The sequence below is a fragment of the Nothoprocta perdicaria genome, unplaced genomic scaffold (assembly GCF_003342845.1).
Source record: "Nothoprocta perdicaria isolate Ctin4 unplaced genomic scaffold, notPer1 scaffold_41, whole genome shotgun sequence".
Classification (NCBI taxonomy): domain Eukaryota; kingdom Metazoa; phylum Chordata; class Aves; order Tinamiformes; family Tinamidae; genus Nothoprocta; species Nothoprocta perdicaria.
In genome coordinates, this window is record NW_020455655.1 from 792,615 (window position 1) to 813,446 (window position 20,832).

General features: G+C 38.3%; 1 protein-coding gene across 1 annotated transcript in view; it reads right to left on the bottom strand.

The window, feature by feature from the left end:
• TCF12 (transcription factor 12) overlaps positions 1–20,832 on the bottom strand; it is a 149,579-nt gene that overhangs the window by 89,076 nt on the left and 39,671 nt on the right. The window contains exons 4-5 of the mRNA XM_026045759.1: positions 20,222–20,290; positions 12,506–12,608 (exon numbers count right to left, since the gene is read on the bottom strand). Of these exons, the coding sequence (XP_025901544.1) occupies positions 12,506–12,608; positions 20,222–20,290 (172 nt within the window). The remainder of the gene's footprint in view (positions 1–12,505; positions 12,609–20,221; positions 20,291–20,832) is intronic.

Genomic DNA, 20,832 nt, shown 5'->3' on the forward strand with positions numbered 1-20,832 from the left:
TGTTCCAGCATTTGGCTTGCATTCTTTTAGTATTGCTAAATCACAGCCTGGCTGCTTTGTGTAGAAGTTAYCCATCAATCATTTTCCACTTTTAAATCTGTTTTCCCAGGCTGGCTTTTATTATTCCCTTGTCCATTCACCACAACTTCCAGCTCCTCTAAGAGAGGAAGAGGACATGTATTAACACCCCRCAGCTGCAACGTGAGGGCAGTTTTGACCTCCCGAATCTAATACGTGGTTATCTCTCCCTCCAAGGAGAACGTGCACYGCAGGGCCACAACTCCAGGCAGCCCTGGTCAGGTCACACACTCAGAGCCCACTGCAAGGTTACTGCTCTTTAATGCACAGGTGTCTCTGAGAGGAGCCCAACACACAACATGCCAGGACAGAGCATCTCCAGCAGCCTCCTGGTGCAGGGGGGGCCGGGAGCAGGTGCACGCAGGAAGAAGCCTTCGCAGCATGGCAAGCAGAAGGGCAAGCTCCTGCTCCCAGCAACCCGATGCTGCATCCAGGTTATTACCCTGCAATGGGGGATCCCTGCGGCACCCTTATCAGATTTAAAACTTTGTCTTTATATTTAAGACGAAGAAAAAGAAAACGTATCTACAAAGGGCAACACTATCTGCACAGAAACACAAAAGGAGACTTGTCTTAAATCGGTCAGAAAAAGAGGAGGAAGGAAAAGACAGGTAGAGACATGAAAAATCCTACTGCACAAATGACTGAGCCCGCGGGAGCTGCTCAGGTGGAGGAGCCCACACATCCACAGGGGTGGGCTCAAAGGGCAGGAGCGCAGGTTCAGCTCCCCAGTGAGGTGACAGTGCAATTACACTAAATAGACTTGAGGAGACATGATCCTGTTGGCGATTTCTGTGTAAATAAAAAGAAACTTTAGCTTCTGCTTTTGATGGGTACAAGCTACTTTCAAAGCAAATAAAGTGGGCCAGTGGCTCATAGCTCTGTTGCATGAACAAATGAGAAATACTACAAAAATGCACCATCAAAAAGCAGGAGAGATTGAATGCAATGGCACAGAAAACTTAAAAAAATGTAGCCTTCCTTTCAGAACCTACATTAAAATTAATTATCAAGTGAATCATGATGTTCAGAGTAGAGGTTAAAAAGAAAAAAGGTTACTGGGGCCCCAATAACATTTTCTGCTGATGAATCACTGCCTTTTGCCGTGGTGTTTTATTTCATCTAGGTTTACCAGCATTCGCTCTGTGCTTCTATCATGAGACCAAGCTGTGTCTATGCCTGTGGAAAATACCCCCCATTCCCTGTCAGGAACTAGTCGGAGTTGTAATCAGCAGTGAAGCTCGTCTCATTCACGGTGCAAAATGTCCTGTTCCAACATCAACACCAAAGATTCTGTTACAAGTCAATGTATCCTGAGCTCCAGACATTTGTGCTCCAGGTTTTTTTCTATGTAGRTAAAATGAGATCCATCAATATGGAAAATTTCTATATTTTAAGGTACTGCTCTGTACATTTTATTCTCTTTCAAGGCAGCAGTTTACTGCAAACAAGCCTACATAAAATGAACACGCGGGCTCTCTCCTGCCAATATTGCTATTGCTTTCGTATTTTGCCCCCAAGCCTATGAAAAACAGCAGTTGGTCTCCTCCTATGTCATCTCCTACTATTCCCCAGCCCAAATACTGAAGAAACTAAAAAATTATTTTATATTATAGCTTAAAGTTGCTTTTTACCATCTGCTTTTTAAAACCATGTTACAGGAAAAAAACATTTAATATAAAAGCTAAAATAACATACACAAAATAGACACGTATACTGGTTAAAATATTGTAATTGTGCATGTGGCTTGGTGCCAGAGAGCTGTCAGACAAAGGAACAAAATCATACAGTTGTTTGGCACTTGAGGCTGAAATCCTAGTGAAACATGCACTGTTTATAAATTGTCATTGATGAATAAAAGCAGCGAACAAAAAAATTAAAGGAAATGCAGCCAAGTAGCACAAAGCCAAGCCAATCATCACAGCTTCTCCCATCCCTTACAATCATCAAATATAATAATTCCCAAACCCCTCATATGCTGGACAAGAGCAACAGAACAGCACATAGTAAAACCAAATATTATATAAACTTACGATTCCAAACTACAGTTCTTACAGTTCAGACTGAGCAACCCAGAGAAGGGATACAGACTGAGATGCCTGAAAAACAACCAGCATGTGGACTTCCCCAGGTCTCACCTATCATTAAAAAGAMGGATTTCATTCATCTCAGGGGAGAGAATAGCCCTTGAAAATAAGCTAGTGCTTGATGTCTGGCCTTGGTTATCTATACGGCTTTAAATATTTTACAAGTTTGAAGTTTATAAAAATGTAACAAGACTACCTGGAAATAAAATCTCCTCTAAAATTCAGGAGGAAAACAAAACAAAACCTAAAAATAATTTTTAAAAAAATCTCATTTCAAATACTGCGATACTTTCTGTCGTCTAACAACCATATGAACCTCTGCAGGTTCCTTTAGGWGTTGAAAGGGCCTGTGAGGAGAACACACTCTAAAAACTTTCACAAGGCAATGCTAAGACAAATAAAATACATTTAAGGAATACAGTTCTATAAAGAGATATGTATTTTTTAAAAAAATCTCTATTAAAACATGTCTATCAGCCTGTATTTTTTCTGAAAGTTAAAAAGTACAAGATTCCAATCAATATCTACATAAACCAGATACCACATGATAACCTGCAACACACTGGAGATACATGGTACAATTAAACAATATCATAGGAGAAAAACTAACCCAGCCAAGCATAGCATGATACAGATGTATTAATTATTGCATTCAAGAAACAAAGCAAAACTTTACTTTGCTACCATGATGCAAGTGTTCTTAAAAAACACAACACCACCATAAAGAGTGTAAAATATATTTTTGATAAAGTTTTAAAACTTGTTTTAACCTAATATAGATTTTAGATGCAGCTAAGCACTTCTATATTCAATGCATATCCTAAAGTTACAGCAGTCCTGCAGTACTCTTGAGACTTCCACTTTCTACGTCCCATAAGACAAGAGAAAGAAAGAGCAAGATGCTTTATTTGTATTGCATTTACTCCTAGAGCAACTAATCTATCAGAGAAGGTCCTAGGGCACTGGGAAGCAAACTTATATTTTCTTACAGTTCTTGCAGCCATAGCATTGGCATTGCACATAGTCTGTACAATCCCAAGTCCTTAGATAATAAATTTGCCTAATGATAGAGCAAAATATTTGGGATGCCTGTGTTCACGCAGCTAGTGAGTGGCACCATTTGCCAGGAAAGTAAGCACACATTTTCCCAGCTTCCCTTATGAGGGGTTAAGCAGAGCCCCCTAAAACTTTCTTGTTGCCTTTCCAGGTCCTGAGACTTGAGTCTCAGTATTTTCTGCATATGCAGTTTCCTTGCCACAGCATGTATGTGCAGTTAAAAATTTATAGCTTGAGAACACGTATTTGGCACTTTCTAAACAAACGTTTCAGATTGCTTTGCATTTCTGTGCCTCATGCTAATATGAAGTTTAAGAGATTGGATAAAGCATAAACAAGGTATCGATCTCAAACATTTTGTGTTTCTGTGAATTTGCATTCACAAAATGTGTGTGTGAGCAGGGATGTGTGCATGCATATATATAAACACACACGTATACTATTGGAACCCTCACATGGATGTGTTTTAATATACATGCATATATACACACACACATAAATTACAGAATTACTATAATGGAATATATTTGCATACACACACAGAAGTATAAAGGGAAAGCTCTTATTAAACATTATTTTAAAGAAATACCTCTTATGGCCAAGTTAAAGGAGATAGAAAAGAACAGAAGGTGGGGAGATCCCAGGGACTAATAAGCAAGACTCCACACAGGCCAAAAATTTGCTGGATGAATTACTAGAAATGGAGACCGTATCATTTGCTCTCCTTCAACAGGCGACAGAGCGAGTGGAAGCTGAGACACATGATACCATCTTAATGSCCTCATGTGCAAGATAGCGGGGATGGGGCCTGTACAGGACCTGGACAAATTCTGTTGGGGATAACACTCCAGTCAGTCGTTTCTATGTGCATTCACTTTTTGAATTTAACATTAATAAGGCTTTAAAAGCTGACTTGTTTGTAATAAATATGCTCAAATATACGATATAARTCATATCCAATATACGTATAGATCAAATATATGATCTATAACATTAGATATCTATATGATTAGATAATTAGTCCTAACTTATTTCTATACTAAAAATACATCTTCCTCATTCCCATTTCAGGGAGCTTTTATTTCACCACTATACTTTTAAGGCTATTGCTTTTCTTTAAGGCATCAAAAGTAGTAATTTCAAATCCTCTCAGTTGCTTTAGTCATATTAACCAAACACTACAAAAAATGAGTGTTTGTCTCTCCTGATTCATCTTCAATGGGGAGATCCCTAAGTGTCTACCAAAAAAACCCCAACCACCCTGTCAAATGTCACCTTCGTGAATATAAAACTCTTCAGGTTTCTATTGCCCAAAGTGACTCTATTCTGATGTCTAAGAAACCTCCTCAGAATATTTTCTACCTAATTCTCAATATAAGCACAGAACAAGGGAGACCGAACACYCATTTGAAAGCCGTGGTGCTGTTTGTCTCCAGAAATGCATGAGGAGCGCAACAAGAACAGCCTTGCACTAAGGTGAAACATTGCTATTGCTTAACCAAATGAGTTGCATTTTCTCTAGTCTTTGTGTTTTTCTCTAATATTTGTGTTATTCAAAAATCTTCATCCTTCTTTCCAGAAAAAAGGCCTTTGTGCAATATTGGACTACAGGGACAGTGTCACCACGCACTCTATTTTCAAAATCAAATTTAACATTTTTGTATTCTTTTGAAGACAATTTTTCCATGAATGCACGATACAGTCGACACAGTGCTTCTGCTCTCAGTTAGTTTTTCCAATCACCACTGTAGAGATTAGAAAATATATCCTGCACCTGCAACAGTTTACTACTGTGGGCAATGTGCAGTGGTAATTCATGAAAACAACAGTTAGGAGTCTGCCACCTCCATGCACCTAAAAACTAAAGGTATATCTATTATGCATTAGCTTATTTAATACAATCTTTCCTGCTTTCCCTTCTGAAGTATCTGTGTATCTACATAAATTCACATTCCATCTGTGACAAGTGTTTTGACTCAGTAAAATTTAGTCACCAAAGAAAACCATTAACAATTTTAAATCATTTAAACAAATACTAGAATTCTCTAAATCACAACAGCCCCTTGTTTTTATATGAGTGGTCTAGTTAAAAGATTTTGGTTGATCAGTTCCGAATTTAATCAGTGGACACAGGCTGCTGAATTTACTATAAAAAGGATCTGCTCCAGGCTAGGGTTACATGAACACAAGAATGAAAAATATTAATGGAATGAAACCGATTCAGTAAGTGATTTTTATGCACCTGCTGATGAACAAACATCTTTACTGCAAAACAAAGACAAGCCATGAAATATTACAAAATTATCTTTTAATCACCAGTGAGCTTTCTACGGTCTCTATTTGAAGAGGATAATAGTTATTATGTAGATCCCTAAGCAACTGCCTCACAGGGAAGTTGCATCACTGGAGTGAACAAGAATCATGCTCTTGTCCCTAGAAGGAGCCTGGTGCCTTCGGACAGACTGAAATTTAAAATCCTACTGCCTCACCCAGCTGATCCCGTGCACATCTCCAAGCGCCCAGGGATGGCAGGAACCGCAGGAGAGAAACATGCCCCTTCAGCATTTCATGCACTGATGAGCCTTGGAACAGATAAACACACCCTACAGCAGCTGAACTGACATGTTGAAACAAAGAGGAAATGCAAGACGTACAAATTTCAGACTACTGTTTAGTCTCCTTTTTAGGGTCTGAGTAACACTGTGAATAAATCAGCACTCACTTAAATGTTTCAGGCTGCATTAACCAAAATCAACCTTCTCCATACATATTTTGTTAGGACTAAAATATGTCACAGTCCAGAGGCCAGATTGACTCACATAGTTAAATTCCCAGCCTGGCAAGCAAGACAGAAATTCTGGGTTTAGGTTCAAGTGAAACTTATTTGAAGATGAAGACATGTCATCTTCCTTGAACAGAGCTAGCACAAGGTCACTACAAAACCCATCAGTTGCTCCTGTCAGCAATATCGTAACAGGAGTGCTACTTCCCACCACCACCACCAACTGCTCGCATGGGACAGGCTGCAGATTTGCTGGGACCTCTATACGGCTTGTAAAGGCCCCTGCAGCACAGATAGCATCGACTGCAGGGACACCAGGGGCTTATTCCTGCTACAGCAGTAAATCACACATCTGGAAGGGTTTTCAAGGACAGACCTACCCTCTTACTTGTTGAAACCAAGTTGGAAAATGACTCCAGCACCGATTTAAAGATACTAAAATTGTCCGAATTTACCGTGCAAGAACTGCTCTSGTGAGGAGCGACCCTCTGACGCACCAGGACAGCAGTCGCCACCACAGAGGCAATGGGGCCACCTGCGCCACCCCCAGCACAGCAGGGACAGGCCCTGCCCCGGCGGCTGCCCCGCACAGGGAACTGGCCGCCCTCAGCTCCRCGCAAACCTTGAGGGCTTGTGGCTCAGGAGAAACACTGCGAGGGCTGCTGCGTGTTTCTGTAAACAGAAGGGTAAGCTAAGCCTAGCGCACATGCCTGCGTGCAAAAACCCAAGGGGAAAGATGCCCTGCACTTAGCACTGCCACTAAATGACTGTGTAATTTAATTTCCCAGAAATCCATTAGCTTTCACAAACGGAAAATGAAGAAGATGAGAGCAATTCYTTGGTGTGAGGTGGATTTGTTTAATGTAATACTTGAGGGGAAACAAGAAAAAATGTGAAGCTGCACCAAGAGATACCAGACACGGTAAGTGCAGGAAACACCAGGTTGCTCCAGGGCAGCAACACCAACCCCGAGGCTCTGCACTCGGCCTCACCAGCTTCTGCCCCACGCACCCCTGCACACACACACAAGCACATTGCCAATATTCGAAAACATGAGAAGGATCACTTGAACAATACACATAGGACATGAAGGCAACTATTGTCAACCAGGACATTTTTAAGCACAGATAAGCAAAACAGTAAGTGATCCAAAATCACAGGGACAGTGCTACGGAAGTGCTCAACACTGGGCACAGTAACATGAGATTTGAGAACTTACAGCACATTGAAGCCCTCCTGCCTCGTGTTGCGCTCGGGCCCCCGAGCAAGTGACCTGTACTCTAAGTTAGCATCTTGTCGTGCATCTTTCTTATTACAAGAAGTTTTTTCAGCCTCTTAGCCTACAATAATATTTGACAGATAATTATGCACTGTGTGAAGCTTATTAGCTCTCCTCTTACAATGCTCTTTCAACTTATTGCTCTACTTTGGTAAAATATGATGAACTGAAGTACTTGTCACAATCTTTATCATGCCCATATTTTGCAATTCTCTTCTTTTAACATTTGCCTCTTTCTTCCTAATGAATTCCCTTAAGCATACAAAATATTCTCTTCCCACCCTTTTCCAAGTTAACACTGATATAACTGTGTATAAATTATTTCAAATCAATCTCACTATTATTCACGTCTCTCTGGAGATCATTTCCACTGTGATGCCTGTTTTATTCCCTGTATTAAATTAGCAATGACTAGAGACGACAATTCAAGGAAATCTAACTATTCTTTTGGACAACCATAAGATCTGCCAAACTCATTACTTGCGTCTGCCCTCTCCCTTCCTAAAATGCAATTAAACTGAACTACTAGCAAAAAAAATTACAATGGCATAATTTAATAATTATTTACTCTTGCTTGCTTCCTATCATTGCCTTCACCACCACAAAATCATTTGATAAARAGCTCTTCAGTTTCAAAATGAGTTTCCTGAAGTGATAGTGATGGAAAGGGAAACTGGGGGGCAAGAAAGCGTTAGATTCTTAACAGGGAAATAATTTATGTGAAAAAGTTAATTGTATTTTAAAATCCCAAATCTTTTCCTTTAACTGAGAACAGCCTTTCCCAAATTGTGGTTTAAAAGGCTTTCTTCACCCACTCAAAAGCACTATCAGTACTAAAAGGCTTACAGAGATTTCAGCTATTTCCCCCCTTTGCCTCAAAAATACTAATGCTCTTTTTTAAAAAGACTTGTTATTCTACCCAAGCAACTGGGCAGAGTGCTTAACTATAAACCAAATATTTTATAACAGAAATTACAACTAATAATTTTGCTGATTTGAAAGCAGCACTTACAGAGGCACCGTCACCCATACAAACCTAACAAATGCAGCATTCAAGAGGCCGTTAAAAGAAAAGGAATTCTTAAAAAAAAAACCACTCAAATAAATAATCTATAGAATGAGTATTTAGCTTCACAGTAACTCAACAACAGGCTACCTTTAAGCTCTTTGAGGATTTTGGTCTTACCCCCTGAAGCACCTCTGTGCTTCTACCTTTAGCTCCAGAAGGTATTTTCTGCTCGACRTATACTTATTAACCACCTCCCACTTTGGAACTAGACAAACACTAAAGCATGGTAAAAGAAAGGCTACAAATATATAATTCACTTGTGAGTCCTAACTGTATTGCCAGGCATGATGGCAAACCACCTGAATAATACCAATTTATCAAGTACAATCAACAGCTAAAGGAAACTGCACTGCAAAACCCACAAAGGTATTACTCTATTTCCAGGAAACACAAGTATAGTTTTATTTTAATAATGACAAGAATCAGATTTAGCCTTTATGTTTACAGGACTAAACAGTTATGCTACCAGAAACAAGAAACTATACTTGGGTTAACAATCTGGACCATTTATAGCTCCAGTTACTGTAACAAGCTCCTACTCCCTCCTTCATAGGTACTGATTGCTGATGACATTTGTCTTCATTTTCATTCATTGCCACCTCCTCTGTAGTTTCCTCTAATGTTCATAATGGTCATAATTAAATACTATGACTATGCTAACATGAAGCAAAAGTGAGCTTGTTAGAGGGGGGAGCACAGGCACCAGATTGTTTAAAAAAAAAGGAAAAGACACGAAAAAAGTATGTTTGTAAAATTTTTCTCTACTTCAAGGGACATAATTTTTTAAATGTCAAGTTCTTACRCGCAGCCTGGACAACTGCACAGTACGCAGAAAGGCAAGGTGGGCCAGAGCAGCTAGGTGCCTGCAGACAGCCTGCCTTCCACTTGGTGCCCTCCACCCCACCTTGAGAAGTCACTCCCTTTGAACTGTCAGAAAGGACCAGAAATCCCTCCCTGTAAGTTCAGGGATGATCCCTTTCCCTTGTTCCTGGAAAGCAGGATGGCCCAGCAGAATCAAGTCAGAGAGCAGGAAAGCAGTTGTGATACCAAACACTTTTCAGTGTTCCAGTAAAACCTGTATGTTCACCTGTATGTGAAYGCAAAGTATTGTAAGAGAGAACAGATACTGAGAAAAGCATTTCATATCCTCATGAATAGTTTTATAGAATGTAATTAGAACAGAAGGTTTTGCATAAGCAAAGATTATTAAACCTAAATGCAGCTGTTATAACCGAAGTATTCTGGACTGATTTTGTACATATCTGTACAGATAGTAACAGACTATGCTGGTGACAAGAGGATTCAGTGGTTTTACTTAAAACTCAAGCAATGGTCGTCTTCTTTTTATACCAATAAATCAACAGGATAATTCTGGAATTCATTAGTGAAGAACACTAACCAATCCGACATAATAGCTTTACTTCCTCTGCAAAACACTTCAAAAATATCTAAATGAATATGGAAATGCATCTTTCTGTGGCAAATTGTTCATTATTGAATCATTATCAACTCTTGTTAGACAAAAATTCTCTCTTTTGCAACGTACAAAATCATTAAAATATTTGAGAGCTCCATCATGAAAGACAGTGGCACTTTATAATCCACTATCTCTTCAGGCAAATATGCTTACGACTGAACATAATACACAAAATAACAACATCCCCTTGACACACAATTCTTTCTTTTAATGGTGCTCTTAAGTGTTGACAGCAAGGGTGAAATATGCTCTTGCTACCTCCCCCCCTTTTTTTTCCTTCCCCTTTTATAGATTTTTAACTATTTTGGAGATGCATTTCAGCCATGGTAACAGGTTGAGGAGGGAGTTGCTTTTTACATATTCAACATGCAGCCCCAATGCTCCATCACACCTGCCAACCTAGGGAGATATTTCTTACGAGCTCGTTGACTTTACCTTCTTAGGCATCATCCTCTCAGCCCCAGAAGACTGTGCAACAACTCAATGAATGCATTAAATACTATCAACAGTAAAGAGTAAAATGGACATTTCCATTCTAATGGGAATGCTTTTATAAAACGTTATGAACAAGTTTAATGTGCAATTCTTTGTCTTATAAATCCTAACTTTAGAAGAAGTCTTATTTTTCATTTTGCTGGAAAGGGACAGAACTCCCCCATAAATAGATACTGCTACTAGTCAGAAAAGTACTTAATGTTTTTATGAGCTTTTCTTATCTCCCTCTCCAACTTTCACCTTCAGATACACTGTAAAAATTCATGATATGCAAGTATGATATACAAGCTACATTCTACACTGTAGCACAAGTAAAGTTAACTCTGTTGTTGTTACTACAATAAAGGAAAACCCAGAGGAGGAATACTTTTAGAAAACACAGCGTTTTAGAGTTTTGGGGCATACATATTTTAGAGATATACACTGAAAGCTTTCTGTAATTTTTGTTCTGTATAGAAATGAAGGACTATTACTCTGACAGAAACAAAATCTGTGAGAACTGGTACCCATAAAGCATTACAAAAATAATTTATTTCAAGGCTGCTTTGGGCAAACAATTGACACACATTTCTTACATTCATTAATTCTCTCTACAAAGCAATCTCAACTTCACCATAAATCTGCACTAATGATGTAATTCTATTACATTTAAAGGGAATCACCTTCTAATCTCTTCAACAAAACAGAAAAACCCAGATGATGCAATAGTACCAATGATTTTCACTGTATATTTAAAGGCATACATTCTTTAGAAATTGGATGATTCAAAATAAAAGCATGAGCAAATCGTTTACCCTTCATAACAAAAATGACAAATCAAATTTTGCTATATATTTTTGTAAATTCAAGTCAGTATCACCTATAAAACCTATAGCCATACCACACAAGCAACTGATCAAAATACTTCATAGACAGTTGAAATGACTTAGTCTCCTGTGTCTGAAAAGAGGACAACTTAATTTGAAACGGGACTGGGGGGTTGTTCTCTGTTAACACAGTAAACAAAAGAAACCAGAAGCCRTTAACTTCATCATCTTCAAGTATAAGTATCACTGACCTGGTGACATGTACTCTCTTCTTGTACGGACTATAGACAATGTCATTTTGAAATTACTTGACTATATTTTCAGGTCCATACGTGAAGAATTAAATCAAACTCTGGTTTCAGCACCAGCTGCATTTTGTCTGTCCCTATGCTCCAGAAAAAATTAAGCAGTAAACAAAGACTGAGAGAACTATAAAGATTTCCGAAAGAAATTGCAGACCACCAGGATTTGGATTTAGGTAATCCACTTAGATTACCATGGCTGTGTCTTAAAAGGACAATACTGAGATCACAAAATAGGTCACGTCTACAAGCAGTACAATGTATAAGTGAAACAATATCAACTTTACAATTCAAAGCCATCCCCAAATTTAAGGGAACAGGGAGAAATTTCTCCCAAGACAACAGCTGCTTTTGCCAAGTAGCAGTTATTTTGATATTAATGTTTTCAATACAGAGAATGTCACAGAGAACGACAATATATTAACATGTTTCTAGTAACAGGAGGGCCCAGGTTAGCAAACAAAATCACGCACTTGTTTTTGACATTATTTTCAAAAAGCAGAACACGTTAGACACTCACAGGCCCAGCACTGGCAACTTCTGTCCAGCAGAAAAGACATTTGCTTCTATTTCTTACAATAACAATATCACCAAGATAATAAAAGAAAAAAGAAAAAAACAAACAAGCAAAAAATTTGTAAACAGGAGGTAAAGTATTAGATAATTAACTGAAAAAAAAAGTAAACTGGTCATTTAGGGATCCTAAATGTTTGAAAGAAAGAGTTTTTTTTGAAGTAGGCAACCTAGAAATTGCTATAGATAACTTCTCAGTAGAAAATTGAAGAAAAGACGACTTTGAAAAAGCATATAGATCTTTACAGAAGAAATGCAAAATCAAAAAAAACCCTAGATCGTTCCTTCTTCAAAAAATACACTGATATAGACAATGGCATTTATGAAGAATTTCACTTAATTGTGCATCATACAAAATTTTAATAGCAAAATCAGTTTTGCTACAAGGAACAGAGTAACTTCCAGATGCTTGACATGTCAGTCCTAGACAAGGGGATGAAAAATGTCTCTTTCTGACCAAAGAGGCTTTGAGGGGATACTCGTAAAGAATTACCTACTTACCCATCAGATTTGAGTTCATGAAAGGTGTCGGGGACAATCCTTCATGGGCCCCTAATCGACTGTCATTCAAGTGATCACTGTAATGAGGACTGTCTGCAAAACCCTAGAGAAAAAAGACCAGAGTATTAAACAGATTATTTGGCAGCCCTGCTAATTGAGTGTAATGACACTTTCCTAATTAAATGCGTGGAGTCACAATTGGTCATTCATCACACAAGTTGGCTTTCAGGTCTGTCTCTCAGAAATTACACTCTGCACCCATTTTACTTCTCCCCATCTGAAAAGATGGCAGGCCATTTTTTAAAATAAGCCCTGTCTTTATAAACAATACTGTCAAAAATTAAATAAAACCAAGATATTTGAACTCTTACAGTTAAGTCACTAACCACTGTCAGAAAACATTAGTCCAAAGAACTTGCAGCTGAAATTTTTCCTAAGGTTTCTGTTTGCATTAACAAAACACAACAGTAGAAAGGTCAGAATGCCAGTGACATTAGGAAAAAATACATTAGTGCAAAGAAGAAAAAATTCCATTTCTACTTGAAGACTGTTTTAATGTTACAGATGAGTAGGCTCTTTGACACTGTCGCATTCCTGAGCAACATTTAGCTCAGTGTCCAAAGATTTTACTTGCCACTACGTACTAGGAAAAAAAAAAAGAACAGTCAAACACGAAGCACGCTTTGCCACCTGGTTTTCAAATAAGCATTCAAACTGAAATATCATATTTCATTAAACCAATTATTTAAAGTTTTCTTCTGTACAGCTCCAAATGTTATCAGCTTTTCTGCAACATTATAATACATATAGTATTTGTCATTCAGACTGATCAGATAGTCAGTCATTTACACTTTATCGAAGCATAGGAGAGACTTCTTACTCCAGATGGCATCTCCTTTGTAAAGTTTTGAGCAGCACTGGTAAAACTTTGTGAATAATCAGGCATTGCAACCTAATTTAAGCCCCTTTAAGTTTTTTGTAGTTCGTATTTTATGTGGTGGCCCAACTATGGTCTCCATGTTAATGGGAAAATTGCTTAGGCCCACAGCTACCAGAAACCACCCCAAGCCCCCTGAGACTCTAAAATCATCAATCATTGAACATTTATCATTTTTTTAGGCCACAGGCTCCATTCAAAGCAACATTAATGGGGCTGAAACAGGCCTCAGTCTCTTTGCAGGCGTGCTGTCAGTTCAACCAAAGGGCTAGTAAGCGAGGGCTAAATTACTGTCAGCTCACCACGACTGCTTACRGATGCATGTCACAGCTCCTTCTGCTTTCCTGCTCCGAGAGGACTCTCCTGGGAGTCCCAACTCCCCACTGAATCTTTGGCTCACTTTACTTCAGAACCAGGCTGCACATGTGATAGGCATCCCGAAACAATCTTAGTGACATTTACAACTTGGTTATGATCACGACGGTGTCCTCTGCTAAGCGTGACCCAGCCCCGTCTGTCAGACGGGCAGCACGGAGCGGCAGCTGCCGAGGAAACAGAGTGGCTCCTAGCTAAGGTCACCACATGCGGTTTATTTTTATGTTGAATCGAAACAAAAACGAAATTAAATCTGCTGAATACAAAAGAAAAAATTAGCACATGAAGGGCCTAGGGAATAAAGCTCCTAAGTGGTTAGTTTCCTGTTGGGCTCTCAGCTTGCACTCGTTTTGTTGCTGTTGTTAAAACTTTCCCCGAGACAGTGCTGCAACTGGACTGTACTTCTCCAAGCGAGCAAGGAGGAGGGCCATGGGTGGTGCTGGAACCGGAGCCGCATTTCAGATGTTCAGAACGCAGTGCCGAGACAAGCCCTAAAACCTTACGTCAGAGAGGCCTTGCTTTACAGGCAAATAAAAATTTTCTGAAAATACAACCACAGTAAAACTCATTTCATATACAGCCACTCATCCTGAAATAGAACCTACCAGAAGCACGGGATTATTCCTTTACATTCCTTCCTTAACACCCATTCTGAGTTAACACCCCATGCTTTCCCCTTTCCTCATTGAGTTGCAGAAGACACAAGGACTGGGTAGAGAGTTCATCCATGAAGCGATGCCGCCCTCCTACTGCCCAAGTTCCTTCAGATAATTCATTACAGCCTGGCTTTTGCACCATCTCCATTTCTCTCTCCAAATACCCTTTTATCTAATTACTGCAGCATCCCAATTATATTTCTATACCACTACACAAACRACTTCATCTAATGAACATTCGAAGTAGTCTTTTACAACACTACATGCCTTAAGACACTTGGAAAAYGTACCATAAGAGGAGAAAATGTACTATTGTCCATAGAAGTGCTCCAGACAGAATCATCCGTACACGTTGACTCAGATGCTGATTGAGCCCAGCACTCGTCCATTCTCACACACCGCCTGACTTAGACCCGAGCAAAGTGCAGCCTCCTCCCAGCCGTCACTGACACAGGGGCTAAGGACGCAGCTCTTACGTTGGCCACTGACACCATTTACTCAGTGCTGAGTTTTGGATTATCAGCTAAAGCAGTGGASTTTTCTTTATCATAAGAAATTCTGGGTTGATGCCCACATGTAACACACCCACAAAACCAGTATAAACACACACAATCTTGATTTAGCAAACTTGTTTTCCACGTCACAAATGGAAATAAAGCATGATTAGAAGAGTCCCAAGGATAATACTTCATAGAGTTGGAGAGAGCTATTTCAAAGCATGCTTCACATTTAAGCTGCAATTCAAAACTAAGTTGCATTCCTGATGCCATTTCTTTTTTCCTTCCCCTTCTCCCCTTTGCATCTGTCTTGTTGACTTGCATAATAAATATGCTAAAGTTTTACTAGAAAGAGCTTTAATTGACAATAGATGAAAACTTTTGACATTCCTAATAGTGTCTAAAATAGCCTCTGGAAGCTTCTAATAATCTAATCAAGGCTTAAAAATAAAATTACCAAACGTGATGACACAAACCGACAACATGTATAAGCTTTTCAAAKGAAAATTCAGTAGAGAGGACCTTAAAAACCTTTGTCTCACAGCAAAAAAAGGACACTGCTCTGGTTAAAGGACTGAGAGGTCTAAGGGGTGTATGCCACCTACAGAACCGAGCAGCAAACAGAAGGCATCCTGTAGCTGGCATTTGAGCCTCTCCCTGATGGCAAAGAAAAAAAAGCAGGGGGAAGTGTACAAACATCTCTCAGTGCCCTGCTTCTAATCTGTATCTGGAAGAATCATCAAGAATGCATTCTTTCCAACTGTGAAAGAAGAAAGGTTATAGTTTGAGTGCATCCTTTCTTTCTGAGGAAAAAAATGCTAATTCACAGCAATCTTGAAAATTATGTACTCGCCTCTGAAAGGGAACTCCATTGAGCATAGTGGGATTGGTTAGAGTTACCAGGAACAGGAGCCAACTATTTATGCACCAAGTTATTCTCTCTCATGGAGGATTATTCAATAATTGATACTCAATAATTGAACTTGCTCTACTTGAATAGATTGATGCTTTCAGGTGTAATCATTCCTAGGACCATAGGYAGGCTTCCAGAGCTCTTTGAAGACTGCTACTTTGCTTTCACTCAGGAACACTGGAAGGAAACACTTCTTGCTCAGGACACATCCTCCTATTTCTACCCATCTTCGTTCCCTCAAAGGACTGGCATGCAGAGGGTACAACCTGCGCATTTAAAAATATCTGGAAAAAAGCTTGCAGGATAAGTGCTACTGGACACAGTTATTTCTGTTCAGAGCACTCTATTACCAACGGACTATAGATAGTTCCGAGAGCTCGGGTCTTTATATGTCTACAGATTGAAAACTAGTTTCATATATGACTGTCTTGAGGCTACAGCTACAAACTCAAAACCACATTGTTTGTTCCAACGTCTTACACAGCTCGTACAAAATCTAACCTGGCCATTCTGAATTAAAACTCATTTTCAAGTTATTTATGGAAACAGACTGCTACCTTGGATATTTCAACTACAACTGCACTTGACAATTGTACAATTTGACAGACCAGAAACAACTCTGATCTAACAGGGAGTTATGGAGTAAGCAAGGTTGTTCCTCAGCCACAAAACAAACTAATGTATAAWGATATTCCAATGCTGAGTTTAATATCACAGGAACCTCACAATAAGAGGTTACCATTTTTATCACTGAAAACAGATTTTTACTGTTCTCAACTAAACCATATACCAGGAAAGAAAGTAATACATGTGTAATGAACATGCTAATTACAAGCGCTAGACACCTACCTAAATCATTTAGGGCTTAAAATTTGGAATCTGGTTTTGGAAAGTGCTGCCCATAAATCCAATAACTGAAAAATAGGTTGCATTTTGGTAAATATCCTATGCACTGAATACGGGATATTTAATTTAGCCTTTAATTTCAGTCTGAATCATCTGCTTGCTTACAGAATACATGAGGAAAGCAAGTAACCAGCAGAACAACCACCAAACAACTCCCCTCCCCATTGAAAAAAAGAAAAAAGAAAAAAAAAAGGACAAAAAGGACACAAATACAACAGACTTGATAACACTTACTGTATTTCTGTGTCCCTCTTGTCTTGTTTTGCTATTTAACAGCATCCTTTCTTGTTATGTACCTGAGATTAAGAGGTATAAAATACTATTTCAAAACCTGCTATCTCATTACTATTTTTTTTTTTTTTTTTTTTTTTACTACTTTGTAAATTAAAAGTACTAGTGATGTGAGGGCAAGAGTAGGACTGGCATATAAAGTATAATATTTGGCCTCTAAAATACATGTCTGAATATTTTACAAACATGGAGGGCACAGCCTGCTGATTCATGTTACAGTGCCACCTAACCCTAACAGTGGTACCTTGAGCTGCTCTCCTCTGGCTTCCAGCACTAGCACACAAGTTATGTGGATGAAAAGGAAGATAAACTGCATACTCAATACTGAAAATAATTTTTATGATGAATCAGTTCAGAAGTTACATTCCCCATTTTTATTATATATATAGGCTGGAACAGAATCACAATACTCACAATTCTGATTTGAGCAAAATATTTACACTAATTTATGCACTGTTTTATAGTTAAAATTATTATTGAAGAATAATAATTCTAGTCAGCCTAGTGAGTTAGGAAATGTCTTGTGAGAAATACTATCAGACTGCTTCTTTTGGAAAAAGAAATCCAAATGGATGACAAACTAACTTGCTCCATTTACTGCAAAACCACGTAATAACAAAACTAAAACAATGGAAGAAAACCTCACAGAGCAGTATTGTTCATAAAATAAAAGCAACCATTATTCCCACTGCAATAAAAACTACAGCAGAAGAATCTTTGCTTAAAGGACAGTGTTTATCCCCCAAAGAGAGATTACACCAACTTGCATCTAGATTACGAGCTTTTACACGAATTACAAATTCCACAGAAATTGGAAAAGCCACTAGTTCAGAAGCATTTCACAAGTGGGAGAAAAACTTTTGAGAGCTATAGGGCAAGTACCACACTATTATTGGGCTCAACCAATATGCTACTTGATCCAGTACCTCAGAATTTGTTTCTAAGGCCCTAATAGAGCAAAACTTTCAAAAAGCACGTTTATAGGTCCCTGCAACACATGCTAAGGAGCCAGCTACATTCCTACCACAAGGTATTGTCAACACAAGACAGTAAAACACAACGCAAGATATCTTCAGCTCCATATCACTGAAGTAAGGGAGGGACTTGCATACATTACTCAGAAGACAGTCATCAAAAAAGCACCACAGCTGCACATTTGGAAGAAAAAGCAAGATTGAAGAGCTGGAAGAAAAACAAGTACCACAACAGAGAGAAAACTGGACACAGTATTGCATCTAGACTTCAGCATAACGATCATCTCAAGGATAGGGCAGAAGTCATCATTTYGTAATGTTCCACGCTGACCAACTAATTTCTGTCCATGATTTATTCCTCTCAAATAAAGTGTTCCTAAATTTTCATTATTTTTTTCCAAAATAGATGAATTTTGAAATGGTTAATTGGTTAATGGTTAAACAAATGCCACTAAAGCCTCATTTGCTGCCTTTTCATAAATTTAAGATCACAGTCCACTCCAGAGATAAATACCCACTAATCTTTAAGTGTTAGAATGACACTGAATATTGTAAGGTAATGAAAAAAAACAGAGTTTGTGCATAAAGTTTTCTTACACCTGCAGTGATGGTCAAGTTTTTTTTTTTTTTTTTCCAAAATTGGATGTTAATTTAAAACAGACCTGAAATAAGCTTATTTTAGCTTCTGACGAGCTATTACCAGAGGCTCTTAAAAGAAACTACACTGTTATGGGATACAGGAAAAGGATTTCTTGTGGATTAATTATTGATCAAAAGATTAAAAAACATAAACAAGGCCTCCACCCCATGCACAGGATTCTATGGTYGGTTTTCAGAGCGAGCAGAAGTTACAGTACACTTGACCTACTTCCCCAAAGAACTGTACTAGCACCAAGTTTCTTCAACTATTCCATAACTACATCAACAAGAAGTAAATGAATAAGTAGTAAATTTTGATTACAAAAAAAACATTTTAAACATTCAGAACTTCATTCAGAACTTTACTGTCAGTAAAGCATTTCAAACAAAGCTCTCAAAAATGGCAATAAAGCAGCAGTTAAAGTTAGGTTTCGTTAAACACAAAGTAAACAGAGTAAAAAATTGTGCMGTGACAACAATATGTGATAACTACAGTAGCCATAAGAAAAAGAATAGCAGCATTATTCTCTGTAATTTTTAAAGGATGTTACTTCAGAGCTCACATAGTCAGAGGGCAAGGCAACTATTAGGAATGAAGGGGAAAGGAAGAGGTGCTGGAAGTATTATAATGCCATTGCAGAAATTGATGACCAATCATTATCCTGAACAACGCATGTGGCAGTGATCATCCCAACTCTAAGTTATACCAGATATGTAGAAAGGAAAGAGAAGGGTATAAGAACTCAGAGATTTKTAATAGTAATGGTACAAGCAAAGACCAAGAGACTATGATTGTTCAGTTTGGCAGAGGACAGACAGGCAATTAGTATGGAAAACAAAGTTGTTCAGGAAAAAATAAACTTAACAATTTTGAAATGCATATACAACAATCATTATTATTCAAAATACACTAACATGGTAGAAACAGTTATATCACTGGCCATCACACTTAAAACAGGTCTRTTTTGCCACAAAATGCTTGAGTCACTATTGTTGCAAAAGCATAAGTAGAGTCAGAAAAAMTAGCCACCACCAGAGACCAAGTCATCAGTAACTACAAGAACAGTGACTCACAGGTTGGTTCTAGCCAGGAAATCTCCTGCATCGCTAATTGCAATATTCACCCTGTATTAAGCTCTCTCCTTAAGTATTGTTATTGGACACAATCAGACCAAGTAGCCTCAGCTAAACTGATCTTTAGTAGGAGCAAAAAAAAGAGAGAAAGGAAGATCCCCTTCATCCTATCTTCTACTGTCTTATTTAATTAGTCTAGATAAAAGGTATGTACTTTACCACCAAATTTTGTTTCATTGAAAATTGCTTAACCTTATGTGCCTTTGAAAATTCCAGTCAATACTGGTCAAATACTTCAAACTCTTAGCCAATTCTATCACTTTACTGTGACTTACAATGGCTGCAAGTAGCGGCAGGCTGCAGGTAGATTTAAACAAAACAAACAAAGTAAAAAAAAAAAAAAAATCAAAGACATAAAACCCACCACATACAATACAAAAATAATAAGTAGTACCTCTTGAGGTTTCAACTTCTCTATGTCTGTGGAGAGGTCTGAGCTTTTTCCATGAAGACTGCCATTTTCCTGCAAACAGCCAAAGAGAGTAGTAAGAACAACTCCAATAAGAGTAACATTCTGTACTGAAATCTGTGGGGGAAACACACTGGATTTTGCAGCCTTATTTTATTAAATGTTCAGCATGTTAAAAAGACAATTATACCTTTTTTTTTAACCTATATACATCACCAGGAGGCAGCATTTAAAAACTCCCCAGGCGAAGAAATTGTGCCATTTGGCCTGCTTCCTGATACAGACCTGCACACCCATTTTAGCTCTTCCTCACATTCAGTCATCTGATCTGGTCAGGGCATGAAATAGCACTCAAATTATCTTTACTGAAAAAATTCGGAATCAGTATTATTATGTATTTCACTAGTTATTCTCCGGTTGAGAGCAAAATCAAAAAAATCCACAAAACAAAAACACAGTATGTTACTCAAAATGTATCAATACAAACATGACCTAGACTGCTATATGAAGTACAGCGCTTTTCCAGTGATTTCAATCAATAATTTCCCTTGTTCTACTTTTTGTAGAAAAACGTGGCCACTGAAAGAATTAATGGG